This window comes from Triticum aestivum, chromosome 1A (assembly GCF_018294505.1).
Source record: "Triticum aestivum cultivar Chinese Spring chromosome 1A, IWGSC CS RefSeq v2.1, whole genome shotgun sequence".
Lineage (NCBI taxonomy): Eukaryota > Viridiplantae > Streptophyta > Magnoliopsida > Poales > Poaceae > Triticum > Triticum aestivum.
Genome location: NC_057794.1, coordinates 269,018,235 through 269,045,041, shown reverse-complemented (window position 1 = coordinate 269,045,041; position 26,807 = coordinate 269,018,235). Strand labels below are relative to the sequence as shown.

The 26,807-nt window shown below is 43.8% G+C and overlaps 3 protein-coding genes across 6 annotated transcripts; all 3 read left to right on the top strand.

Moving 5' to 3' along the window:
- The first annotated feature begins 2,376 nt into the window (after positions 1 to 2,376).
- Positions 2,377 to 6,871, top strand: LOC123045488 (uncharacterized). 4 transcript variants are annotated; one of them, XM_044468584.1, is made up of 8 exons: positions 2,377 to 2,665; positions 2,758 to 2,820; positions 2,899 to 2,974; positions 3,073 to 3,115; positions 3,372 to 3,461; positions 4,364 to 4,380; positions 5,382 to 5,482; positions 6,492 to 6,871. In XM_044468584.1, exons 1-6 carry the CDS (start codon positions 2,561 to 2,563, stop codon positions 4,368 to 4,370), a joined length of 384 nt encoding a protein of 127 aa, XP_044324519.1. In that variant the 5' UTR covers positions 2,377 to 2,560; the 3' UTR covers positions 4,371 to 4,380; positions 5,382 to 5,482; positions 6,492 to 6,871. The 4 variants fall into 4 exon arrangements, with proteins under 4 accessions (XP_044324519.1, XP_044324510.1, XP_044324498.1 ...); XM_044468575.1 differs by having other exon boundaries at positions 4,364 to 4,409; XM_044468563.1 differs by having other exon boundaries at positions 3,372 to 3,524.
- Positions 6,872 to 7,623: 752 nt separating this feature from the next.
- Positions 7,624 to 11,169, top strand: LOC123045480 (vacuolar protein sorting-associated protein 2 homolog 3). The gene is made up of 11 exons (XM_044468551.1): positions 7,624 to 7,840; positions 8,072 to 8,116; positions 8,761 to 8,795; positions 9,044 to 9,094; positions 9,181 to 9,285; positions 9,369 to 9,440; positions 9,646 to 9,717; positions 9,889 to 9,969; positions 10,074 to 10,109; positions 10,199 to 10,254; positions 10,860 to 11,169. The coding sequence occupies exons 1-11, from the start codon at positions 7,807 to 7,809 to the stop codon at positions 10,909 to 10,911; spliced, it is 639 nt and encodes a 212-aa protein (XP_044324486.1). The 5' UTR covers positions 7,624 to 7,806; the 3' UTR covers positions 10,912 to 11,169.
- A 246-nt stretch (positions 11,170 to 11,415) lies between these two features.
- On the top strand, positions 11,416 to 21,581 carry LOC123181999 (uncharacterized). Its single transcript, XM_044594466.1, has 5 exons — positions 11,416 to 11,986; positions 12,417 to 12,554; positions 14,398 to 14,485; positions 16,226 to 19,128; positions 21,571 to 21,581. Exons 4-5 carry the CDS (start codon positions 16,959 to 16,961, stop codon positions 21,579 to 21,581), a joined length of 2,181 nt encoding a protein of 726 aa, XP_044450401.1. The 5' UTR covers positions 11,416 to 11,986; positions 12,417 to 12,554; positions 14,398 to 14,485; positions 16,226 to 16,958.
- The last annotated feature ends 5,226 nt before the right edge of the window (positions 21,582 to 26,807 follow it).

The window sequence follows — 26,807 nt, the reverse complement described above, 5'->3', positions numbered from 1 at the left end:
CGTGACACTTTTGTGAAAGCACCATCCCGATGGTGGCTAGCAATGGTGACATAGCCATGTGGAGATGTTTGAAAAGCTCGATGCCTCTGGTTATAAATGCCACAAAGTGTTCTCTAGGGGAAGGCTCCAAGATTTCTTTCTGGTTCGATAATTGGTCAGGTAATGGCTGGTTAAGGCGCTCCTTTCCTACGCTTTTCACTTTTGTTAGGAACAAGTTATGCACGGTGGACTCACAGTATGATGGACAATGAAACATTCAATTGCATCCCAACCTCTCCATGACCGCTACACAACAACTGGCTATCCTGCTAGAGAAACTATGTAACATACAGCCGGACCTAGCACACAACAATAAGAGGCTTTCCTCTGTTTATAAGGGTGAAGCAACAACGGCGTACTTTTACGACTTGCTAACTCTTAGAGGTATGAATTAGCCACATGCTACTTTCATATGGGACAGCATCATTCCCATGCGACACCGAGTTTTTCTCTGGCTGGCCTTCCATGGAAGGTTGAATACTCGAGATAACATGGTTAAAAATAAGTGAAAAGCTACTGCATCACGATGTGATGTTTGTCCTGCCACTGAATCCATTGCTCACCTGGTGCTGAGATGCAAGGTTGCAGATGTCCTTTGGCAGAAAATAGGGGTGCTAGACCTAGCTGTGAAGGCAAATAACATCTTTGATTTTGTTTCATCACTACTAGCTTTCATCACCACTTGCTTCGTGCAAAATTGGCAAGCTATGACATGTGCTTTTTGCTGCGTGCGTAGTTATATTATGGAGCATCAGAAATGCCTGAGTTTTTGATAACAAGCGATGGCCTAATGCTCTCATAATCAGTAAGGTCTCAAAGATGATTCATCTATGACATCACTGGGCAAAGAAATATGCAGACCAGCAAGTCATGCTTCGCTGGTTGGAGAGTTTTAGATAGGCTCATGTACCTTCACATGTACTCCTTCGGCCCTAACGTTGCCTTCATGTAATTGACCTCGATCACTTAGGTATTATACCTGTTTTGAAATCCATAAAGCCTTGTTTGGTTACACCTCTTTTCAAGAGGATTGGAGGATTTGGGTCAATTTTATTTTATCCACCTCAATCCCTGCCAAATTCTGTCAATAGAACAAGGCCTAAGGCAGAAACTGCTTTGCCTTTTCTATCTACTCCCTCCATTCCTAAATATAAGTCTTTGTACAAATTTCACTAGGTGGACTACGTATAGAGCAAATGAATGGATCTACACTTAAAATACATATATATACATCTGTATGTAGTTGATAGTGGAATATGTACAAAGAGCTACATTTCGGAATGGAGGGAGTATTTAAAACTATATAGAGGCCGGGCAACTCGCTCCCAGGGCGCTCCCTCGATGGCAAGCTTCGTCGGCCGTTCGATTTTAGTCAATCCGGTCTTTTTTTCGTTCTTGTCCGTTCGATGGTCGCTACGTTTTGACTTGTGCGTTTTCACCGGACGGTAGATCTTGGCCAGCGGATGACCTATGGGCTCGGGTCGAATTTCATTGGCTGTGTGCCAGCTTATTGGGTGCGCGGGGCAGCCTGTCCTGCCGCGCCGCGTGCATGCGAGGAAGCCCGGGTCGCGGGCGCTGTGCGCTGCTCCTCGCGTTTTGCGCCTGCGCTGTGCTGTCCTCATGACGGGTGGGCCAGTGCTGGCCCCGGTCCCACTCATCAGCTGCGGTGACCACATGTCTCGTGTATAGGATATTTCCTCGTTACCTCGGTCAACTGCTTCTGGCGCGGCACTCCTCACGCGTTGTCCGCGTCGTGCGTTGTGGGGAGTTTACTGCCTCCTGCGTCAGCTACAGAGGGGTGGGTCAATGCATGTGCACCCGGATTGTGCACATGCGTTTGTACTAGTGCGATGACGTGTGGGCCGCCACTGCTCCGGTCCCGCTCGTCGGCTGCTACTATTGTGTCTAGTGCACGTGTACGCCTTTCCTGTGCGCGGTGTTGCGTCTCGTCTGCTTTGGACTTTGGAGAGAGTGGATGGACTGCAGCTGCCCGATGCATGTGCTTGTGGGGCCTGGCTAACCGATGCATCGTGCGTGCCTCACCTCCATCTGCAGTTGGAGAGAGAGAGATGGATTGGTGCCTACGATGCGCTGGTCGACGCGGCGGCCACCGCAGTCCGCGAGCTCGGGTGTACGGTGGCGCTCACGGACCTCCACCGCTGCCTCGATGCCTTCAGCGAGTCCTGCGACCGAGCCAAGGGCCTCGTCCAGGCGGCCGCCGCTGGCCTCGGCCCCGCCGCCACCCGCCACGACGAGCTGTGCCGCGCCGTGCGCGCGGTCGACAAGGATCTCCGAGCCGCCGAGGAGAACGAGATGGAAGAGGAGAAGCATCGCCCTCCGACCACGCCGCTGGTGGCCTAGGACAAATAGCCCAATCGATCTACCTCTTCTCCTGTTGAAGTGATGTTCATCGTTCTTGTTTTTTCCATGTGATGTTCATCGTTCCTTTTATTTTCTTGCTTGATGTGCTAATCGTGTTAGTCATCTAGAAGATGAATGAAACTGTGACGGGAAAGGACAGATGGACTGGATATATTGCCTCGCCATGCCACATGGTGGCCGAGATGCGGCAGCCCCATGCTCTGTTCCGATGGGCCTCCTATGCTCGATGTTGCTGCTGGTTGAGGTTCGTCCTTCTCTGGTTCGCATGTTCTTCGCTACTGCTTTCGATTCGTCGTGCTAATTTCGCATGTTTGCCTTTGTTTCCTTCATGGGCAGTTTGGTACGGTTTCCTGTTGTCGCTTGCGTCGAGCCTTGGGTCCGTCTCTCCTTCTCATTGAGGTTAGTCCACTCCTCTTCTGCTTGCCTATAGAATGTTTGATGAAATGCGTGTGTGCTGACGCTTGTTCTACGGTTCAGCCTACTTCTCCTGTCGCTGGCGCTTCTTCTTCTCGTCGGTCCTGCTGCTTACCCAACCTTTTGCTTGCTGCCTCGGGTAAATAGGCCGTTATGTTGCTTCTGTGACCGGCGAGTGTTCATTGCATGTCTGTGTGTCGTTGTGCTCTGATCGGTTGTTTTTTGTGTATTTCGCAGGTTGCACGATCTCTGATGTAGCTGCGTCGTTTGACTCATCAAGGTTTTCTTCTTTCCTTTCTACTACATGTGTGCGTGTTTTACTTTCAGTATCTTCTGTGTCATGTTGTCTGCCTTGGTGATCTTTTAAATATCTGTATGTCGTGTTGATCGTGTAAATGTTCCGGATATGGTTGCGGCTTCTTCATTTATGTTGGACTGTTCTGTGAATTGCCACCATGACACTTGTTGAAAATAGTGTTGTCGGGCGATAATCATTCTTGGCAGTGATTCTTGTTGTGGATGGGATATTGATGCAGATATACCACAGAGGGAAGATCTGCCTCACTGTGCACTTCAGGTGCGCGCACACTAGCGATGGTACAAGATTGGCTTCCTGGTGGAATCAGGTGCGCGTCGTCCATGGTGGCCTGTCGTGGGTGTTGGTGGGCGGCTGGAGGCGGCTGTAGCAGGTCGATTTATCTGACTACTGAAAATGAGCTTCAGAATATCTGTAGAACGTAGCCCACTTCCAGCCAAATATCAATTATGATAAATCCACCATGTACCATGATCATTTTGAATAGTCTTGCTTAAGTTTATGTTAGCCTTGTATGCTGATTTGAGGAGATTGTTAACTTTAAGGTGCGAACATTTATAAAATGATAATTGTACCGTTTTTTGGGATTTTGTGATTCCTATGGAATTAAGAGGTCATCTATTGGCCTATCCCTATTTGTAATTTCAAATAGTTATTTTTTGGTGCACTTCTATTTTAGAAATGAATCAGTAGCCAATTATGCTTGATGTTTCAAGCAGAACTAGAATTGTTAAACAACTATCTGTGAAGCATATATGGAGGCGGGAGTCTGGTTTGTTTTTTTGCTATGTGCCTATTTGCTTAAGAAAATACTTGACTGGAGAGCAGATTCCAAATGGAGATGCAATTTCATGCGTTGGGGGCAGAAGTAGAATAAATAGTAAATCTTGATCTTATGGAGTGATGATTTACATTCTTTGTGTGATGAGATAATACACAACCTAGGTGTTATTTAGCTTGCTACTGTAGAACAACTGACTATCATGATGTGTAGTTTCTGAATATTGAGTCCTCGAGTTTTGGGGAATGGTGCGCTCTAATTTGGAAGTGGTATTTCCTAATGTATTCACATAGTTAGATATCATATTATATATTTTTTCTCTTACTTGAAATTTCTGCCATGTAAAGCTAGGTTGTCTTTGATTTGTTGTTGTGTTAGATATTGAACAGACTGGCTTGCTTGGCTAACCTTCCTTTCCATTTATTTTGCAGACTCTAGAATCGCTAAGGTTGCTCCTTCTCTGTTCCTTTGGTCAAGGTTTGTCCTTGTCATTCTTTTCTAAGCACTGCACTTTTCTACCCTATTTGTTTACTGCTTATTGTCGTGTTAATTCCTCTGGTCCTGCTTTTTCCAGGTGTCGTGTTTGTGTGTTTGTTTTTGTGGTGCTGCTTATATGTGTGACTACCGTATGATCGTATATATATGCTGAAAGGTAAAACGATTTTTCCTTGGCACGATACATAATTTGTAATGAGATGGTAGCACATCAGTGTATTTGGTGAAACTCGAGCTTCGACGAATATGAAGGTCTTTGTGTGGGCATACACTCCTTTATTCCAAATGGTGCTGATATAGGAACACCATCAGGGATTCCATGTGTACCATGTATGTCCATAAAAACAGCATCAATATATCAGCATACTAATGTGCTGATCTAAAAACGTTTTTTTCTAAGTGACGGTTTCGAGTCGGCAAAAATACAGTGTATGTCCATAATGTGATGGCAACTGAGTAGCCATGTGTACAAGGAAGGCATCAGTCTATATCGAAAAACACCAGCGATTTTATCCTAATTGTTAATGAAATTGTTGTTTATTGCTTCATATTACCAATTGCACCTGCTTACAGATATCCTTAAGTTTACTACCTCCTGTCCTTAGAAGCATCAGTTTGTCCTTATTTTTTGTATGCTCTGTTTCATCTAAATTGCATACATCCATTTCCAACAGAACTAGGGGAGTCCGTATAAATTAGATATGTTCCTTTTCTTCTCAACAGGTGCCTATTATGAGTACTGCAATTTAGACATGATTAAAAATGGTACTGGAGTTTGCTTATCTATCATGATTTTTTAGTTCTGCTTAGTTGATGGCCTCACGTAATGTGCCTCCATGGATGGAGCTTTCCGTGTCTGCCTTGTTGAATGTTCTACCATGGATGGAGCTTTTGCTGATACCCTTTCTGAATAGCTGATATTTATTGTACCTCATGTTCGCTCATGGTTGGCAGGGAACCCCTCCTGGTCGAGCCCCTAGCCCCCACCTTGGCAGCTGCCTGGAGAGGAGGATAGCTCGAGGACAACTCCCAATGTGCCGAGGAGATGGGAACATGTGAGCTTCTTTATTTCTTTCTTCCTTCTTTCCTCATCTTCCCAACCTACAATTTGTTTTCTAATTTCTCTACAAGTTTTTCACGGGATATTTTAGGCTATAGCTTGACTTGGCACTATCGTGAAGTGGGGTAATTTTCCATATTGATATGGTTGGTATGCACATCCCACTAAGAAGCAAGGCGCAATAAAAGCTCATTTTCCATTTTGCAAAGGTTCCTTTTAGTAACTGGTGCGTCCATGTTGATGCAGCTACAACTATGGTAATGCAGGTTATACCGCAGGGTCCATGATGCCTTTCTAAGTAATTTTACCGCAGATATTGTAGGGTGTTATGTCGCTTAGCAAACTTTACTCCAGTATATGCAACTTTCAGAGTTCTAATTCGTCTGTGTTATAACAGATTTGGTTTGATCAATTCAAATTTCTTATTCATGCATGTATACACAAATTGCAGGGTGTATTAGCGCTTAGGAAACTTGCTTTTAGTATGCATTATTTTCAAGCTTCAAGGTGTATTATTATTCATTTTATGTTAGTTGTCTGTACTTGGCCTACATTTTTGTTTTCAAATAGTTCTGCCTCTCAATTTGATATTTCTATTTGCTTTTGCTTAGTAATATGATGTATTGTTTTCTTGCTCTAGGCCTACTTGTGTTCAAGGTTTAGTTGATTGTGTTTCTTAAGGGTGTTTTATTTAATGGCATCAACATGTGGCATTAATTCCATTCTGCATTGTACTGTGATTTTTCCAAGCAACACCATTATGGCAATTTTTTGCTCCATTTTAAGTTTCACTTGGATCACTAGCCTACTTGTTCTCACCTCATAATCATGCCCTTTTTAAGGGTGTTCAGGCATTTTTGTCCTTCTGTAAATTAGTGGCATTAAATTAGTGGTCTTCTATTCGTGTTGCGAACCCCAATATGGCATCTCACCATTCCCCACGATCCACATGTTAACTGTGGATTTATTTAATGATAATAGGATATCAATTGCCTTTTCTTCAGGATAAGTCGACACATAATAAGGATCAGAAGAACAACAGATATGCTAAGAGACAAACCTTTTGGGGTTAAGGATATAAACAACAACAGAGCTTATGAGGCCGAAGAGAGCTCGAGTGGCGTCTTTTGGTTCTTGAAGACCTGCACGTTCCTGGTGGAGTAGAGCAAAATAATTTGGAGGCTTTAAAGCTACTGCACTTCATGTATTTAGGATCAATTCTTTGTTTTAGTTTGAAATATTCCCCATTTCCTCCTATTTGATTGATTCATCTGATGAACATTTTGTCAGGCAAATAAACAAAAGGCATATGTATTGTTACGAGTGAAGCCATCCATACTCCCATGTGGAATTCAAGAAATAGAAAAATGTTATTGTTCTTGTACTAATTGTTTGCTTGGCCAAATGTACTATAAATGATTTATTATTGTTCAAGGTATAGAGAAATGTTGTTGTTCTTCATTGTAGTGGATGATATCTATCCCAATTATTGAGGTGATGAAAGTACTACTGAGGAGTTTTGTCTTTGACTGAATGAAGCTGTCAAGGAAGAAGAAATAGGTGTTGAGGAAGAAGGGATAAATAAATCGCTTGAGTCATGGGCCGAACTATCTGCCATATAACTGCTTGGAAATATACATGTGTCTAAGAGACACATGAATACTTTTTTTTTTCAAACACACAAAAACAAATTGATAGAAACACTACTCTTTTGAAATGTGTTTTTTAATACATATTTCATAATAGGCGTATTTACACCTAGGAGCATCAAAACCCTCTCTCCTTAACTGGTTTTATACATGGTGTTTAGTATACATATATTCTTAGGTTTTTCATCTTTTCCCCTCTTTTTTTCAAAAAAAATATGCATGACCAAGTTTCTCATCATGATAACCATGTTTTCAAACTTGCTAAAAAAATACAACCATGCCAATTTTACTCTCTCATCATAGTGTCCATATTTTCAAACTGAACCTATTCATATTATGCAAAGTTTCCTTTTTCCCAGACTATCATTTAACAACATAATAAATATGTTTAAAAAATAGCATGATTTAGTTAAAGGTTCTTGCAGCATGAAACTATTTTCATTGACAATATATTTTCAGCAAGTCTCTGTGCTATTTGACACAACGGGCCAACTAGTATATATATTAAATAACAGAAGAAGAAGTCGGTCAGTCGAGGTAGCCCTTCCGCGCAACTACCAGGAAGAACCCAAACAAACAATCCCCTCACGTACGCGTTAGCCGGCCTTCTTCTCCCACGCCCCACCGCCCCTCCTCGATTCCTCCCGGCGGCGAGCGCACCGAGGAAGTGATGAATCCCTTCGCGAAGAAGCCAACGCCGAGAGGTACGACTCAACCCCTCCCCTTCCTCACCGTTCAAAATTTCACCCGAATTTGGCCTCGGTTCACGTGATCCTTTCCCAATTTGCGCTTCGCGCGCCGGCCGGCGTTGCGTAGCTCGAGTTCTGATCGATCGGATTGCTTTCGGGGATGATCCTAGGGTTTCGTACGCCTGTGTCTAGCTCAATCGTTGTGCCCTGAGCTCTGAATCCCTGATTGCGGTTTCTGCTGTGCAGAGGCGATCAGGAACAGCAAGCGGGAGCTGACGAACGCGACAAGAGGTGAGTAGTTTGTGCTCCGGCACACTTGGCGCTCAAGTGGGTTGCCATTTTTAAATGGTACGTTATTAGGTCAGAGTATACCAAGTTACATGTGCTAGCTGTAGTTTGAACCTAATTAATGCAAGTTGAATCGAAGGCTGCTTCATTATATTCGATTGTTTCTGATCAACTGTTCGAGGCAATTGTAGTTCCCATCTAGGGTTATCTTCTGATTTAAGGTTCAATCCCTGTTATTCGGTGTAAATTGAATGGTACTAATTTTATGGCCACAGCTACCAAATTCTCCAAAATTGGTTGAAATTGAATATTATTTACTTAAAGCCCTTATCTGTTGTATACCTGTATAGCACGGTTTGACATACCATCTGTGACTCCGCTCATTCTATCATAATACACATACGCTCCAAGCTTTTGCATGTTTGCTAAATAGAAGTTGTTGAAACTCGGGGAGTTGAGGTTTGACTGAATTGTGAAACATGGAGGGAAATACTATTCTGCATCCTGTCCTAGAAACCACATGTTGAGAATTTCGATCAGTATCAGCTATAACCTTTTATAGAAAACCATGTAAGCCATGCTTTCTCCCAGTAGTTCAACTTTGCAGGTTCGGAGGTTATCTAATTCCTGAAGCGTGTCATCTGTAGGTATTGAGAGGGACATTGGGACATTACAGCAAGAGGTCTGTATGTTTAATCACATACCCTGTCTTGTGTGGTTAATGAGAAATAAAATGCTCAGGTCAATGGAAATGACTTTATACGTTCAGTCATCTGACAAGTTGTTAAAGCTTGCTCCATGTAGTTCTTCACATATTTCACACTCCATATGACGCACACATATTTTCTTGCTGTGTTCCGCTATTTTGTTTGTGCCAGTTGAATAAGCAGTAACCATAGCTTCACCTTGTTTTTTTGTTCCAATTAACAGGAAAAGAGACTGGTTGCTGAAATCAAAAGGACTGCAAAAACTGGCAATGAGGTTTTATTTCCTATATTTCAGTTTCACGCACTAATATTGTTCTAAATCATGCAGTATGGTTCTCCTGATTCCCTTCTATTTGTCAGGCGGCAACTAAAATTCTGGCCCGTCAACTGATCAGGTTAAGACAGAAAATATCTACTTTACAAGGTAGCCGAGCTCAGATTCGTGGCATTGCGACACACACACAGGTGAATATTTTCCTGGTTTTTCTTTCTTCCACACATGGTGGTGAGTTAATTTTCTGTTTTTTGTTGGCGCATTATGTCCTTAGGCGATGCAGGCCAACACTTCAGTCTCTGCTGGCATGCAGAGTGCGAGTAAAGCGATGGGAGCTATGAACAAGGTAATAGGCTACCTAACTTATTGGAATGATATATTCCAGGTGTTAAAATTTAGAAACCAAGTGTATACTATCACGGTATCTTTGAACTTAAATATCTTACAGTAGTAACTTCTGTGCGCCTTTGCTTAAACTGAGCTGCAGAATACAATTTTGTAAGAGTTGAAACACGTGTTCTACTATAAATTTTGTTTTATTTTTGTTGCAGCAAATGGATCCCGCCAAGCAAATGAAGGTAATGCAAGAGTTCCAAAAGCAGTCAGCACAAATGGATATGACGGTACGCAACTTATGTCCAGTACTTCCTACTTTCATAGAATGATTGCTTCCAATTTGACAAGATTTTACATTGTATTTCTGGGAAGCTCACAAGCATATGATGGGTTCCTGTGTTAGATTTTGACAAAGTGTATGCACCTGCATGTACTGACTATCCTGATTATTTGTGCAGAACGAGATGATGTCTGACTCAATCGACAATGTCTTAGACGATGATCAGGCTGAGGATGAAACTGAAGAGCTTGCTAACCAGGTTATTTCCAGTGTCCAACCTCAATCCAAATTGGTAGCATCTCTTTGAAAGACTCTTCCTAGCATGTTTCTTCGATTATTCATTCTTTTCAATGTCTCTTTTAGGTGCTCGACGAGATTGGTGTTGACGTTGCCTCACAGGTAGTTGAAGCTACCAGTGCAACCCCTTTTTCATTACTATGATTCTAACTCTTGTTCTAAATTTCTCTTGTCCTGGTACTGTTTTGCAGTTATCCCCGGCTCCCAAAGGAAGAATTGCTGGAAAGAAGGTTCAGGCTGATGAGAGGTATGCAGGATCCTGGATCTGTAGTTGTTTATTTTCTTCATTTTTATACCCCCCTTGGACCCTTCATACCTTGTTAAGGAATCCAGGTTACTACTCCCTCCGTCCCAAAAAGTTTGTCTTAGATTTGTCTAGATACGGATGTATCTAGACACGTTAGATACATCCATATCTAGACAGATCTAAGACAAGCTTTTTGGTACGGAGGTTAATATATTTTCTGAACTTCAAACTGCGATGGACCAAGACTACCTTAGCTCCCCACTGATGTCCTATGCAACACATCGAAATAGTTAATAAATCCTCTTTAAAAAGAGTAAACTCTTAGAGTCGTAATCATATGTTTTTTGTGTACCGAATAAAAAAGAAGGATAAAGTAGTTTCGAAGTAGAACACTTACTTTGATTTTGTATTCACGATATTTTGTCTGCATTTCTTTAAAAGAATTAAACATGATCTGGTTAGGATCTTATTCCTTCGACCATTGCTGACACACACTTATCTCCAACAGCTATTTATGTACTCTTGATCTTTTTTTCGCTCAATGAATTTACACCTATGCCTGATATAAGTTGCCATGTTAATGACACTGGTTACCTTGTTTACAGTTCGGAATTGGAGGAGCTCAAGCAGAGGCTGGCTGCTCTGAAAAATCCATAAAGTGACTCCCCTTTGCAACCCTCTCTCCACGCAGAGTGCCTAGGCTTCAAATTCTTGTTGGGGACCTGAAAGACATTTTGCATTTGTGAATATTGGATGGGGGATGGTTTACTAGAAAGTGAGGGGCAGATGACGCCTCCAGAGTTTGACCTTAAGGGAGTCCTGTAAAAAGCTTGATTGCTTGGCTATTACTGTAGCCATGCAGGCTGGAACTGATGAGTTTATGCTTCGATGGAGTTATTTGTTTGGGTAGTTACAGTGCTTAGTGTAAAAAGTCGAGATATTTCATATAGTATCTGTCAGGGCCCTCCCCCTAGCCCATGTGGGCTTGCCTTTGGACATCACTTGGGCCTGGCCCGGCTGGGAATCCTCTGGCCGATGCAGCTACAAATACTTGGGCAAAAGCAACGAACAACCTATCCAGTGGATCACGGACCAACCCGACGGCGGCTACCCTCTTTTCGGACGGGGCTTGCCTGCTCCCGTCCCGTGCTCCCATCCGTACTCCCCTTCGCTAATTCTTTATCTAACGGCTGCGCCAGTTTTCCTCCCTCGCGTGTCTTTTTTCTGGGAAAAAAAACACACGAAGCTCTCGTATTTCCGTTTGCCCCAATATGTATTCGTTCCTCCTTTTTCGCCTTCCCTGCCGACAGTCGACCGTCTGGAGCGGAGGCATCGAGTGGATCTGCTACCGCCCCGTATCGTCGTCGCGGCCTCCAGGAGGTCCGCCGGCGTGAAAGGAGGAGAGCGGCAAGCCTGAGTTGGGCTGAAGCTTCTGTCACAGCTATGGCCCCGCGCCCGTCCCAGATTGCGGCTTCTCCCGTCGCAAGACCGGCTCCCCGTCTTGATTCGTCCTCGCGCTAAAGGCCAGGTCTTGGAGTTGCTAGCAGCCATGGTGGAGCTCGGGTCGGGATAGTGGAGGTGGTGGTGGTGGCTGTTGTGCCGCCATTGAAGACCACGGCGGCGGTGGCAGGGCAGAGGCCGCGGCGAGCGACGAGGGCGGCCGCCATCCAGCGGGTCTTCGGGGCCCCGACACCATTCACGCAGCTGCCGACCTCGCCTGCTGCGCGCCATGGTCAGTACAGGAACTCACCGTCGCTCCCTTTCATCCTCCTCTTTACTGTTTTGTTTAGAATACAGATGTATCCTCTGGTTTGCTTGCCATTCAGTTCACATCTGACCAAGTCAACAGCTAGCTACTACCAATTGAGCGCACATGCACATTGGGGCCTTGCAAATTAATTTGTTCCATACAGTGATTCGTTAAAAGCTAAAATTATGTGATTGCAAAATTATAGACCGAAATTAGTTTCTACATGTCCTGGATACCTAGTTAGCTGACTGTTTTCTGTGTGCTGAAGGTGCTCAATTTGATATTTCTTTAAAGATGTTTAATATTAGAGGCAACGAAATATCTTTCATCGCACAAAATGCTGATGGTTTCGTGTACTGGTTGAAAATAAACTGAAATTAATATAGCTACTGATGGTGATATTTGCATACAGGATGAGCCCACAATTCAACTAAGTGAACAAACTACTCCTTAGATCGATGCATGCAAAGTCATATGGTTGGATTGATCCTCGTCCAGGTGACAATGGCGCTCCATTACCATAGTCATCGACTACTGGTCTGTTTGTCAGGTTAGACAAACAAATCTATGATGTTGGTAATAGTACAGTTTATACATGATGCATGACAGATAATACTATTTCTATATTTATCACGGTCACAAATTGCTTATTCAATTACTTGCTGATTGACATAGATAGTCTCCTTCAATCCATGGTCGTATACTCATAGGTTCTAATAGAATTGCACACAAGTACATGAAACAAAAATCTATAACATTGATTAAGCTGGCTTTTGTTGTTGGGAGAATGGTAGATTTTGTCCTGGCATCATCGTCGGGGTAGAGGTACCACTGGTAGGATTTTGTTGCTGGAAAAATGATAGATTCTGTCTGGGCATCATCATAGGGGTAGAGGTACCACTGGTAGGAGTCTGCTGTTGAAAGAATGATAGATTCTGTTCCGGCATCATCGTAGGGCTAGAGGTACCAATTGTAGGATTCTGTTGTTGGAAGAATGGTAGATTCTGTCCTGTCATCATCATAGGGGTACAAGTATCACTGGTAGGAGTCTGTTGTTGGAAGAGTAATAGATTTTGTCCTGGCATCATCGTAGGGGTCGACATACCAATGGATTGTTGCAGACTTGGGTTGTAATGTGCTAAATAGGGGTACACATGATTTGGCGGAGCTCCCAGATGAACCTATGCAGATAAATAGCAAAGCTTAGGTCATAAGTGATTGAAAATGAAAAATAGTTTAAAAAGTACACTTCTTATACCATTTGGGTTGGTTTGTACTGTGGTAGATACCTAGGCGTTTGGTTTGTCAAAGGCATTTCAGGTCGTTGTAAAGAATGGACTGCCTTCTTTTTCTTCTTTGTTTTTGCTTTCTCCGAGCCACCAACGGGTCTTCCTGATCCTGGTACAATATTTTCTCCGAATTGACACTATGAAAATTAATAGCAAAGCTTAGTGTCGCAGAAGTTTGAAAAGTAGATAAAGTCAAAAAGCTTAGACTTCTTATACCATTAAGATTGGGTTATTCGTAGGCATTTCATTTGCGAAAGGCATTTCAGGTTGTAGTTGTAAAGAATCATCTATCTTCTTTTTCTTCGTTGTTTTTGCTTTCTCCAAGCCACCAACGGGTCTCGCTGACCCTCGTACAGTCTTCTCCTTTACCTTCATACCTCTTGGCATGTGAAGCCCCTCGTTATGCTTTGAAACTCTAGTAGAGTCGATGTTCAGACCTGCAAGTGCAACCGTAAAATTAAATGCAAGTCTTAGTTTGAAAATACTCTATGGAACTACTAGTATAGTATATAAATATATACCTTGTGAAACAGAGGAGTCACCCAAATCCGGATTTGGGTCTGGATCAACTCTAACTTTCAAGCTTTGCTCCACATTTCGTGCTAGCTGCTCTGCGCATTAGCAGCCATATCATATGTTTCATCGGACTCTGCGGCGCGAGCAGCTATGTGGATAAACATTCTGCACAAGTCCTTGTAAAAGTTTGACATTCTTGCTTTTAGATCCTCGTGCAAATTGCGATTGCTTGTTATCTCTAGCACTTTTGGCATCAATTGTCCATCTTTTCAATATATATTGTTCAGGGATATGCTTGATATTATTAATATCAAGTATCTTTAAGCAATGAGAGCAGAGGATTCCAGCAAATTCAAACTTCTTGCAACTGCAATTGACTTTTTCTTCGTTTGGATAAAAACTGACAACATGCTCATGTTGTGTTCCATGAAATTTTACTGTATAAACCCTCTTCTCTTTATCACTTGAATCACAAAGAAATGTGTCATAGTTCAGGGTCCGAAGCACTTGCTCCTGAAACATCTTGAATATTGCGGGAGTATATGTACTTGCGGCTTGCCTTAACACATAGCTTCCTTCTGCCTTCAGCTTGGGAGTACTTTGTGAGGCCTTGAAGTCACACTTGACCTCTACAAATCTTTTATCCGCAACTAGGTGCTCAAAATGCTCGAAAAAAGTAAGCATGTCATATTTAATACTAATGTACCGCTTTAGTTCATTATTCATGCTTTCACTTCTTTGGGTAGTGCTCATGTGGGCTGAGAATGTATTTCTGCCATACACTAGTGCCCATTGCTCCCTTTTCTCAAACAACCTTTGCAGCCACGTATTGTCACGTAGTCCATATCTGTCTAGCATTCTATTTTATTCATTTATAAAATCTTCTTCTTCCTCAATATCATAGATACAATGCTGAAAATCAGCATTGAACTTCTTATATTCTTCAACAACCCCAGCAAGGTGCTTGCAAGCATTTTGATTCATATGCCACACGCAAAGTCTATGGTGAGAGTGAGGAAGGACTTTACTAATTGACTTGGCCATTGCTGCATCTTCATCGGTCAGAATAGTCCTTGGATGTTTCCCAGACATGGCTGTTAGAAATGTTCTAAAAAGCCAACCAAAACTTTCAGCAGTTTCATCATAGAGAAGTGTAGCACCAAAGACCATAGTTTTCTTGTGATTATTCACCCCAACAATCAAACCAAAGGGACGCCCATCATCTAGTTTCCTATATGTGGTGTCAAAGCATATAACATCACCAAACATTGCATAGTCCGATATCATTTTCGAGTCAGCCCAGAAAATATTAGTTATCAGATCATCCTCATCAACTTGAATTGAATAGAAAAAATTGGCATCTTCTTTTACCTTCTTCTCCATGTATTCTAACACTCCCCCTGTGTCTCCTTTCTTTGCTTGCAATGTTCTCTTAGAGTATAAACGATTTTTCATATCTTTAGGTGCAAACCCAAGATTTGGAAGTCCACATGCTTCTTTGGCCATAAGATCAATAGTTGCTTTATTCAAAATGCCTACAGACTTTGCGACCTCAGCGTTTGCTATTTGTGCTTCCGTCACTTTTCTTTGGGATCTTAAGTATAAGGCCATGTCTCCAGTAGCAAGATTATGATTATGTGCAGCCTCAAATTCATACACATAATATAATCCGTTTTTGAGACTTATCTTCATATGGGCTTGACAGCCACATTGTGTTTCGGGCCTACTGTAACTGAAAGAATCCTCTCTCTTATCTTCTGCACGGAATCCTGTCAATTGAAATAAGTATCTTAGTGATACCAATAGTTATATAACCAAAACAAAATACAAGCAGCCCATACCTTGACGGGAGCATGTAAATGTTCTTTGTTGTATCACGGAAGAATTCTTTACTTTATGTTGACTCCCTCTTCGGATGCTAAAACCAATAGCCTTTGCATACTTGTTATAAAAGGAGTAAGCTTCCTCTTCAGATACAAATTGCATGCCAACCTTTGGTACCCTTTCATCAATGCAATCTGTTGCATTGCTAGGAGCAGTTTCATGCACATCCTATATGAATCAGTATTCGCTTTAGTTAATACTCATATGTTCGGCAGTTAGATTTGTGAAACAACACACTAATTGAATACTACGTGTACACTAAATTATTTTTCAACTACCAGAATCTAAGTCAATTGCAGAAGATCATAATGTTGATTTTGTGAAACTAATATTGATTATGGCTAAAACAACAATCAGACATCTGATTTTATTACATACAGTAGGCCTCGAAAGAATAACATATTCTTGTATATATGAGTGAAATAACATGATTGACCTGACAAAGTAAGTTGTGCAGAACTGCTATTCCTTTTGTGTCAGATTTGCATAGATCTTATACAATCATCAACATTTTTGATTTGTTCTTCAGCAGAGGAAATGGTGCAACTAGTTCAACAAGAAGGACAAGAACAATGAAAAGAGGAGATAAAGAAGAATACGAGTCCGATTTCTTACTTTTGGTCCTGAAGATCCATTGCCGTGTTCATGGTTCTCATGACCACTGCTTGAAGAAGCCATAGAGGACAATGATTTCCTTACTTTAAACCTCGGATCGCTTGATATTTGCACACTTTGCTATCTGCCTGAATTTGGTTTGTGGATGCAATCAGGCTCCAGATTGAAATCTCTTCCACCTGGTATTTAGGATCTTGTGTTTGTAAAGATTTGCCTAGTGCCTCTGTTTTCTATATTGGCGCCAATAGTTAGTTTGGCGGACATTTTCCCTCCAAAAACAGTTGTGGATATTACGTGAGGGACTGAGGGCGAGGGATATACGGGAATACGGGAGCTCGGGTATTTATTTATTTTGGCAGAAAAGGCACGCGGGGAAGGGAATCTGGCGCTGCCGTTAGATGAAAAATTAGCAATGGGAGTACAGATGGGAGCACGGGACAGGAGCAGGCAAGCCCCGTCCCCTCTTTTCCCCTTACCTTCCTTCCTCCAATTCGTGTATCTGTGATCCTGTAATCCACCATTGTTATTTGAGTTCATCTGTGAGTGATAGATCGAGGAAGATATCGTTAGGTTGTTAACATCTGGTATTCAGAGCCAGTAAATTTCACCACCACCTCCTCGATTTCCCAATTTCCACCGGCGACGGCACCATGTCCGATCAGGAGCAGTCTCCTTGTTCCCTGGTCTATCCACCGGAGTGGGACACCATGACCGCAGACGAGCAGATGTTGTGGTTTCTCGCGCAGCTATCGGCGCAGATGGATAGCATCAAGTCCGAGTTCGCGGCCGCGCGTGCGGGCGATCCAGTCGGGGCTACCTCACAAGTCGATCTGCCTGCCTCCCCTCCTCCTGCTACTGCTACCTCGTCTCACATCGACCTCGCATCCACGACTACTTCACCCACCATCGACGAGGAGGTCCACGACACATCCCCTGAGTCTTCCCTCGACAGCAACCGCCACGTCCCCGACACGGGCATGGACGAGCACACATGGGTGGAGGATATTCCAGAAGTCGTCACCGAGCTCGCCGTCCTCCCCGGCACCCCCTCCTCCACCACTGAGGCCCGGGTGGTCCCCCACGATGCGTCCGAGGACTCCATCAATGACAAGCCCGTGACCTGTTCGACAGAATGCTCGAACCAGGACAACAACACGAGGGCGTTCCCACCTTCAGTCATGACAGTGCCGCTCCTCTCAACAGCCGCACCAATGCTCGTCACGGATCTCATTCACTCGGGCACCGATGCCGTCGTGCAGCCGTTCCGGAACCACGACCTGGACGTCTCGCCGGGGCATGCAGGGCTGCTGATACGGGCGTCACCATGGCCATCGTTTCTGGTGGATCATATTGCAGAGGGAAACGAGGTCCGACCGACTCCGTGGTCATCATTTCAGATGCATTTTGCTGACGGCAATGATGTACGGCCCGCGCCGTGGCCGTCGTTTGCTGGTTCTCTTGAAGGCACGACTCTGAATTATGAAGGGCTGCTGTTGCAAGTTACTTATGTGGTGCAGCGTTTGCCGGTTGCTCTGAATTTTTTGAGAGAATACTGGAGGTATCTACCAAGTGTGCGACTGAAGTCGTTTGAAGTCAGTGTGCCATTAGAGAAGTGTGATTGTGTGCATCTTGTATCAGCAGACGGAAACGAGGTCCGACCCATTCCATGGCCATCGTTTCTAATTGGAAGGTTCATGAAGCATCTAATTATGTTAGTTCAAGTGCATGACAGTGGTTTGATTAGTAGTAGATTTCTGATGGAATTAAGCCATGTTGGAAATCTTGTGTGTGGTCTTCTTGGAAACGGCATAAGGATATTCCCAGGTCAGCTCCTATGTTTGTGGTCTTTGCAACAAGATGAAGATGATTCATGCCTCAATACACATGTGAAGCTCTTTCATTACAGTAAACAGTGGTTTTCTGAACTTTGTGCATTTGCTGAACAAGAGCAACTCACTTTCTTGGTTTCCACTAAGCACGATTGTGGTAGTGAGATGATCTGTTATTGTGCACATCCCGGAACAAATAGCAATGATTTCACCATTCAGTCTGATCTCCCTAGTTCTTTTGAACAATTACAATGTGGAGTTGCATGGACTCTCAGTTTTGTGCGGAAAACAACTGTCTGCAGGCCCTGCCTTAGGCATGATTTTCAGTTTCTGCTACCATCCAACAATCCTCGAGAAGTGCATGGTTTGTCTGAACTACAAATTGTAGAATTTATTGAGCATCAGTTTATTAATCATGTGCACATCAGTGAGTTGGCTGGCTGTTTTTGCCTTGAGAAATTATGGGGTGCTGGTGACATTGTGCATCAAAGCCAGGAGCAGTGGAACTTGTCGGAACATCACTTTCTGGAGCAAGCTGCTACATGTAATATTCCTTGGCATGAGAAGTTGCTAGGGACCATGAGGACCATGAGCATGTATTGGCTATTTTTGAGTCAAAGGGAATATAAGAGGAGTGACCATCTTGATATGAACTGCAATTCTAAACAAATGATTGGTGGTTCTGGAGCTAGAATTCCGCTTACTGTACTACTGGTCCCTTTCGAGTTTCGCTCCTCATTTGGTGAAATAATGCTGGGTGGAAATGCTTATCAACAGCTTATGGTACATATCGCCACAGCCTTCCCAAGCGATCTACCAGCGAAGTACTTGTTTGACGACACTACTGGACCTGTTCACCATTTGATACAGAAACCTATTGTAGCTAAGTTGCAGCAACATGTTACAGAGCCTGGGAATTATTTTGCATTGTTTCAGCTGGAGTCCCCAAGGCCACTTAACATCATTATTCTTGCTCAGTTGTCTTGCTTCAGTAAGAAAGCCATATGTAACGCCCTCGATGCGGCTATATCTTTCACGTGTCGAAGCACGACTTAGAGGCATAACCGCATTGAAAGCAATGTCGCAAGTGAGGTAATCTTCACACAACCCATATAATACATAAGGGAAAAGAGATACATAGTTGGCTTACAATCGCCACTTCACACAAATACATGAATAAAACATTACATCATCCAGATACAATCAAGGTCCGACTACGGAACCAAAATAAAAGAAGAACCCCAAATGCGACAAGGTCCCCGATTGACCCCAACTGGGCTCCACTACTGATCAACTAGAACGAAACAAAACAAAGGACAAGATCTTCATCGAGCTCCTCCTTGAGCTTGGTTGCGTCACCTGCACGGTCTCATCGGCACCTGCGAGCTGGTTTTTGAAGTATCTGTGAGCCACGGGGACTCAGCAATCTCGCACCCTCGCGATCAAGTCTATTTAAGCTTATGGGTAAGGTAAAAGGGTGAGGTGGAGCTGCAGCAAGCGACTAGCATATATGGTGGCTAACATACGCAAGTGAGAGCGAGAAGAGAAGGCAAAGCACGGTCGATAAAAGTATGATCAAGAAGTGATCCTAAAACAACCTACGTCAAGCATAACTCCAACACCGTGTTCACTTTCCGGACTCCGCCGAGAAGAGACCATCACGGTTACACACGCGGTTGATGTATTTTAATTAAGGTCAACTTCAGGTTTTCTACAACCGGACATTAACAAATTCCCATCTTTCCATAACCGCGGGCGCGGCTTTCGAAAGTTCAAATCTCTGCAGGTGTGTCCCAACTTAGCCCATGACAAGCTCTCACGGTCAACGAAGGAATAGACCTCCTCCCGAGACATTCCGATCAGACTCGGAATCCCGGTTCTACAAGGCATCCTCGACAATGGTAAAACAAGTCCAGCAAGACCACCCGATGCGCCGACATCCCGATAGGAGCTGCACATATCTCGTTCTCAGGGCAACACCGGATAAGCAATCCGTACAACTAAAACCAGCCATCGAGTTTCTTCGAGGTGGCGCTGCAAGGGGCTCTAGTTTGGACCAACGCTTAGACAAGCACTGGCCCGGGGGGGTTAAAATAAGATGACCCTCAGGATGCGCGACTCCCAAGGGAAAAAGGCTAGGTGGCAAAAGGTAAAACCAAGGTTGGGCCTTGCTGGAGGAGTTTTATTCAAGGCGAACTGTCAAGGGGTTCCCATTATAACCCAACCGCGTAAAGAACGCAAAATCCGGGAACATAACACCGATATGACGGAAACTAGGGCGGCAAGAGTGGAACAAAACACTAGGCATAAGGCCGAGCCTTCCACCCTTTACCAAGTATATAAATGCATTAATTAAATAAGAGATATTGTGATATCCCAACAAAATATCCATGTTCCAACATTAAACAAACTCCAATCTTCACCTGCAACTAACAATGCTATAAGAGGGGCTGAGCAAAGTGGTAACATAACCAATCAACGGTTTGCTAGGACAAGGTGGGTTAGAGGCTTGGTTCAACAATATAGGAGGCATGATAAGCAAGTGGTAGGTATCGCAGCATAGACATAGCGAAAGAGCGAGCAACTAAGCAAGCAAAGATAGAAGTGATTTCGAGGGTATGGTCATCTTGCCTGAGATCCCGCAAGGAAGAAGAGCGAGTCCATGAAGAAGACAAACGGACATAGTCGAACGGTTCCTCACAAACGCGACGTTAACGGAACCAACCCGAAGAAGCAACACCGAAAAGAAGCACACAACATAGTAAATAAACAACACGTGGACATGGCATGATGCACAACCAAGTATGATGTATGTACGGTTTAATGATACATGGCATGGCATGGCAAAATGCATAAACAATCCTACAAATTAAGTGGAGCTCATTATGCAACGGAGTTGCATATTGAAGAAAACACCACATGACTTATTTAGTTCTCTCTCGTTTATGTACCCAACAAGATTAAATGTTTATTAACATGGCAAGAGGGTGAAGCACAATAAAACTACCTATCTAGGCAAGTTTAAATGAGGCCGGAACATCGAACAACAAATCCGGAAACTCCTCATGAGCATATTATAGATTTGGTACTGTTCTGCCCTAAACCATATTCTATAGTTGTTGAACATGCAAAGTGATGCCACCATGTTAAACTAGGCATTTTTCTACCTCATTTACATATAAAGTTTGTTTAAATCCGAGCTACGGTTATTTAGTTATGAATTAAAGCATTTTAACATGACATAGGAGCAAATTTAATCAAACAGCATTTTAAACATTTCAAACATAGATGAAAGTTGGATATTATGAATCTAGACAAAGTTCTAAGCAAGTTTCATATATAACTTATTTAGATCCGATGCACGGTTCATGAGTTATTATATGCATGATCCACAAGGGTTTTCCTGCAAAAATGCTCTCCTCTGGAAAAATAGACAAATTGTAGATCTGAAAAAAATAGAGGCGGGCCGAATCGGACTGGGCCAATAGTGCACAGCGGGGTTCTCACCCAGTGGGCCTTTTCCCAAGGCGGTGGAAATAGCAGGCCAGGCGACTGGGCCGGGAGCTGGGCCTTGGGGCGCATCGGCCCACGCGGGGCCCACACGAGAGGCGCTCTTCCTCCTCGTGCCCGCACGAACCGAAAGGCAGAGACGGCGGCGACGGCGCAGCAACGGCGGGGAGGTCGCGGGGACATGGAGATGACCGGATCTGGTCGCGCCGGGTCCATTCCGGCCGGATCCAACGGCGGTTCGTTGTGGGCGTCGGCGAGGGAGCCCTGGTGGTGGCGCTGACCATGTGGAAGCGCAGAGAGGTTAGGGAGAGAAAAAGAGAAGAGAGAGAAAAGGGAGAGGAGAGGGACGGGGTCGACCTGGTGGAGCTCGTTGCTGCTCCGGCGAGCAGCTCCGGCAAGGACGCCGACGGGGCCTGGTGCGGGAGCTCCCTCCCCTGGAGCTCGGGGACGAGGGAGCGGGAGACGACGCGGGGGCTGTCCCGAGCCCCAGATGGGCTCAGGTGGGCCGCGGCAGGGCTCGCAGGGCCGGCGGCGGTGGGGAGCGCTGGGGTGAGGTGGCGACGCCACATGGCGGCCCAGGGGTGGCTGGAGACGGCCACGGGCGACGTGGCACGCCCGGATTGGTCCGACGCGGCGGCGCGGACATTGCCCGGCGTGGGAGGATTTGTCCGGTGGCGCGAGGGGAGGGATTTTAAGGTTTGCACCGCGAATTTCGGGAGGGGAGCACATATTTATAGGTAGAGGGAGCTAGGAGAGTCCAAATGAGGTGCGGTTTTCGGCCACGCGATCGTGATCGAACGACCGAGATGATGGAGGAGGTTTAGGTGGGTTTTGGGCCACTTTGGAAGGGTGTTGGGCTGCAACACACACGAGGCCTTCTCGGTCCCTCGGTTAACCGTTGGAGTATCAAACGAAGTCCAAATGGTACGAAACTTGACAGGCGGTCTACCGGTAGTAAGCCAAGGCCGCTTGACAAGTCTCGGTCCAATCCGGAAATGTTTAACCCCCACACACGAGAAGAAGGTAGAAATGACCACCGGAGGAGATAGGAGCGCCGGAATGCAAAACAGACAACGGGGAAAATGCTTGGATGCATGAGACGAACATGTATGCAAATGCGATGCACATGATGACATGATATGAGATGCATGACATGCAAGCATGACAAGGCAACAACAGCAAATAACTGGAGAACACCTGGCACAACGGTCTCGGGGCGTTACAACACTCCACCACTACGAGAGGATCTCGTCCCAAGATCTAGAATGGCACCGGAGGGACAAACGGAAGAGAAAGAGAAGAGGTAAAACTAAATTGCTTCTTTGGAAAACGAGTGAAACCAAGGAACCTTGAAGAGGTTAATCCATATGGAGAAAAGAATACAACGGAGATGAATGCAGTTGAAAGCACTCCGGTAGGGAAGAGGAAAACAAGGAAGAGCAAATTCGGACAACACTCCAGTTGGAAAGAGATGAAAGACTTGATAAAATGAAAGAGCATGAGCAAAGGGGCACAACACTCCGGTTAAAAGGATAAGCATGACAAGGACAAGAAGAAGGTTCGAAGAGAGAAACAACACAATGCCTCCAGGAGAAAGAAATAGAAGATAGATGATTAAAATAAAAGAATGGAGAAGAAAATGCCAACTTTTGCCACAAAAGAGTTTGATAAGGCATCCTTAGGAGAAGGGTCGAATGGAGTTGTTGGAACACCAGCAACGAAAAAGGATAAACTTGCCATGGTCTTATGGAATACATCTCAAATTATGAGGTGACAACCTGCCACTAACAAAATCAAAGATTGGGTTGATATCAACAAGGAGACGAGAAACCTATTCACCGGGAGGATAGATGAAGAACTTGGGTCATTTATAAGCACCATAAGTAGCAACAATCCTTAGGGAACGCTCTAGGTGAAATATAACCCAAGGTAATTCCAACGAATAGGTTGATGGATTTAAAATACCCCATTCTTAACAACCTGTGAATCATGAAACATGAACTCAAATTATCAAGAATGACATAATACCACCTCCGATGATATGGTAGAGGGAATTGCACTCGGATTGCAAGATGGAGAATGCTTGAGCTCCTCTGAAAAGAATCTCAATGAACACTTTGAGAAGGAATTAAATCCTTGATGAACCATCATGTAGAGCCTCCATGAAGAACTCCGGTAATAAAAGAATGATCAATCGAAAGGAAAGAGAAGTTGAAAACACAAGGTGAATCCTTGCAATGATTAGATAGATCTTTGGAATGATATAATTAAATAACTTTGAGCTCCGGAAATAAAGATTAAACAAGTGAAACCGAGAGTTTTGATGAGGCTCCGAAATAAGGAATTGAATTTACTCGATGAAACAAGAATAAGAATTACATTATGTTTATCCTTCATCAATTAAATTGATGACAATCAACGGATTTGACATACTACTTATTCTCGTAGCGAGCATTAAGACAGATATAGCGCCAACTTGAGAAGGTCTTCAACAAATCACCCGTCGGGATTGAAAGAACGAATGAATTGATACGGAAGAGAGATCTTGAACGAACCACCGTAAGAATTGAAAAACGATTGAAGTAAAGGCAAAGAAAACACCGGGAAGAATTATAAAATGAACATAGATTTAGAGGATTTAGAAACATGAGAACGAAGAGATCACGAGCCGATTAAAGATCACTTGAACGATGCACCGGTAAAATTTGGAGAATGATAGCTGAAAGCTGAGAATGAATAATCCCGAAATGATGGACTTCAGAGAATCAAACTGAAAAGACTCCTGAATTACTCTGGATGGGTGAAAATCTCACAAACGAAAACAATTATGAGAGGATGGCAGAGAATGGGGCAATATTTAAAAGAAACTCTTCTTCGGTCTCCAACTGCAGAGAATGACGATGAGGAACACCACCATGAATTGTTGAGGCACTCCGAATGAAGAATGGAAAAGGTTGAGCCAACGATGAAAATAGTGTGAAAGATCTTGGAGAAGGCATTTGACTGATGATAACTCATTCTTACGTCAAACTTCAAAAAGAATTTAGGATAGCTCCGGGAAAATAAGAAGAGTCAGGTAAGATCCTGGGAAAAGACCTGTGGGTTAGGGCCCACTCAAAAGAAACACCGTTGAAATGATTACTTGAAAAGAGATATTGCACCAGTTGAATTAAATGGCTTGAATAAGATAACAACCTCGAACTAGGTTGAACGGATCTTGAATGACAAGACGAGCCTTTTGAGAAAGCTTGAGCACGCCGAAACAAAAGAATAGTGAGAAGTGAATTATTATGAGGTGCACCGGTATGAGAAGACATTGAAAAGAGGAAAGGGTAAGATCAACAAAGCTTGACTTGAAACCACCGGAGAAGATAAAAGAAATGAAGAATGATGAACTAGAAGCTCCGTTAGTATCTTCATGAGAATCACCGGATAAGAACATGAAGGAAATAGAACGGAGGGACTTCCATCAATAAAATGGATAGTGATTAAGAAATCTGAATCCTTGAAGAAAAACAAGGGAGGGAGGGTGGGAAAAACAAAGACAATTTGGAATGGATGAAACGAACACCATTGAGAAACTTAGAATTGATCTTGCGGATGTTGAAATGATCGGATCCACTTGAAGAGAAGCACATCGGTGCAAAGGATTGACATGACAATCTCGATTATCATGAAGGATTTGTATTCACATCGGAGTATGAGAACACCGTTTAGGAAAGGTATGGAATCAACACTTGACTTCGAAGCAACTCGAATACCACAACTCAAAAACAAAACAAGGATTGGCTTGCCGAATAAGCCGGAACAAACATATGATAGAGATTTTGTCCGAAGTTTTCGTGGTGGGGCCTACACGGGCTCGATCGTACAGCACCATCATGTACAAGGCAGTGCACATGACATACGAAGCGTCCCCGAGTCGGCAAAGCCAAGGACTCTTTAAGACACAACGAGACCACTGTAAAACCGACCGTGGATAGGCGGACCACTAGACGTCGAACCCCAATTTCATATCATACATCTGTCGAAAAGATATCCTAAGAGCTACTTGAATTCCCACTTATGAAACTCCCGAACCTTTCCGGTTATGCAATCAGGTGTTGGGGATTCAGGGGAAGCATAATATCTCACCCAAAACTAACAAATCCTACATCCAGTTGTATCCATCCTTCAACACATAACCAAGAAACCTTCGGAAATCGTCTACCTCAACCTTCGAAAAGCATCCGTTATACGAGTTATGGCAATACTCCCGAACTCCCGCCCCAGTACTGGGTGGCGTCGAGGTTATCTCACCAACGAACTGCATAAAAGAGATTTTCGATGTCGGCGTAATAAACTCAGGTATTCCAGAACTGCAACGATAAAATTATGACGACAACACCTCAGAGCTCAACTCCCCGGGACACTTCCACAAAACCCCTGACAGGAGGCACCAAGACAATGTTCTCGTCACAAAACCATCGGAACGATTCCAAGATACCCGCGTGATCCTAAAAAAATTTAGTGAAATTTGAGAAGAGAAGAGTCAAAACTCTACGTCAGGATGCCTTACCAGAGCGGTGAGGAGACTGGGGAGTAAAAAGAATTCCTAAACTCTCCGATATATAATTCCTAAATGACTCAAAACATTTTTTCTAGACTCAACAACAGCTTCTAAGAACGATCAATCAGTGGGGGCTCCTAAGGTCGGGGAAGGCTCTGATTACCAACTTGTAACGTCATCGATGCGGCTATATCTCCCACGTGTCAAGCACGACTTAGAGGCATAACCGCATTGAAAGCAATGTCGCAAGTGAGGTAATCTTCACATACCCCATGTAATACATAAGGAAAAAGAGATACATAGTTGGCTTACAATCACCACTTCACACAAATACATGAATAAAGCATTACATCATCCAGATACAATCAAGGTCCGACTACGGAACCAAAATAAAAGAAGAACCCCAAATGCGACAAGGTCCCCGATCGACCCCAACTGGGCTCCACTACTGATCAACTAGAATGAAACAAAACAAAGGACAAGATCTTCATTGAGCTCCTCCTTGAGCTTGCTTGCGTCACCTGCACGGTCTCATCGGCACCTGCGAGCTGGTTTTTGAAGTATCTGTGAGCCACGGGGACTCAGCAATCTCGCACCCTCGCGATCAAGTC

What these genes read in the sequence shown, in the direction of transcription:
- LOC123045488 (XM_044468563.1), top strand. Translation starts at nt 2,561, where the DNA reads ATGGACTGGATATATTGCCTCGCCATGCCACATGGTGGCCGAGATGCG. An exon ending in CGATGTTGCTGCTGGTTGAG is followed by an intron (nt 2,666 to 2,757) that starts GTTCGTCCTTCT and finishes CTTCATGGGCAG; the next exon opens with TTTGGTACGGTTTCCTGTTG. An exon ending in CGTCTCTCCTTCTCATTGAG is followed by an intron (nt 2,821 to 2,898) that starts GTTAGTCCACTC and finishes TCTACGGTTCAG; the next exon opens with CCTACTTCTCCTGTCGCTGG.
- LOC123045480 (XM_044468551.1), top strand. Translation starts at nt 7,807, where the DNA reads ATGAATCCCTTCGCGAAGAAGCCAACGCCGAGAG. An exon ending in CAGCACAAATGGATATGACG is followed by an intron (nt 9,718 to 9,888) that starts GTACGCAACTTA and finishes TTATTTGTGCAG; the next exon opens with AACGAGATGATGTCTGACTC. An exon ending in CTGAAGAGCTTGCTAACCAG is followed by an intron (nt 9,970 to 10,073) that starts GTTATTTCCAGT and finishes TGTCTCTTTTAG; the next exon opens with GTGCTCGACGAGATTGGTGT.
- LOC123181999 (XM_044594466.1), top strand. Translation starts at nt 16,959, where the DNA reads ATGTCCGATCAGGAGCAGTCTCCTTGTTCCCTGGTCTATCCACCGGAG.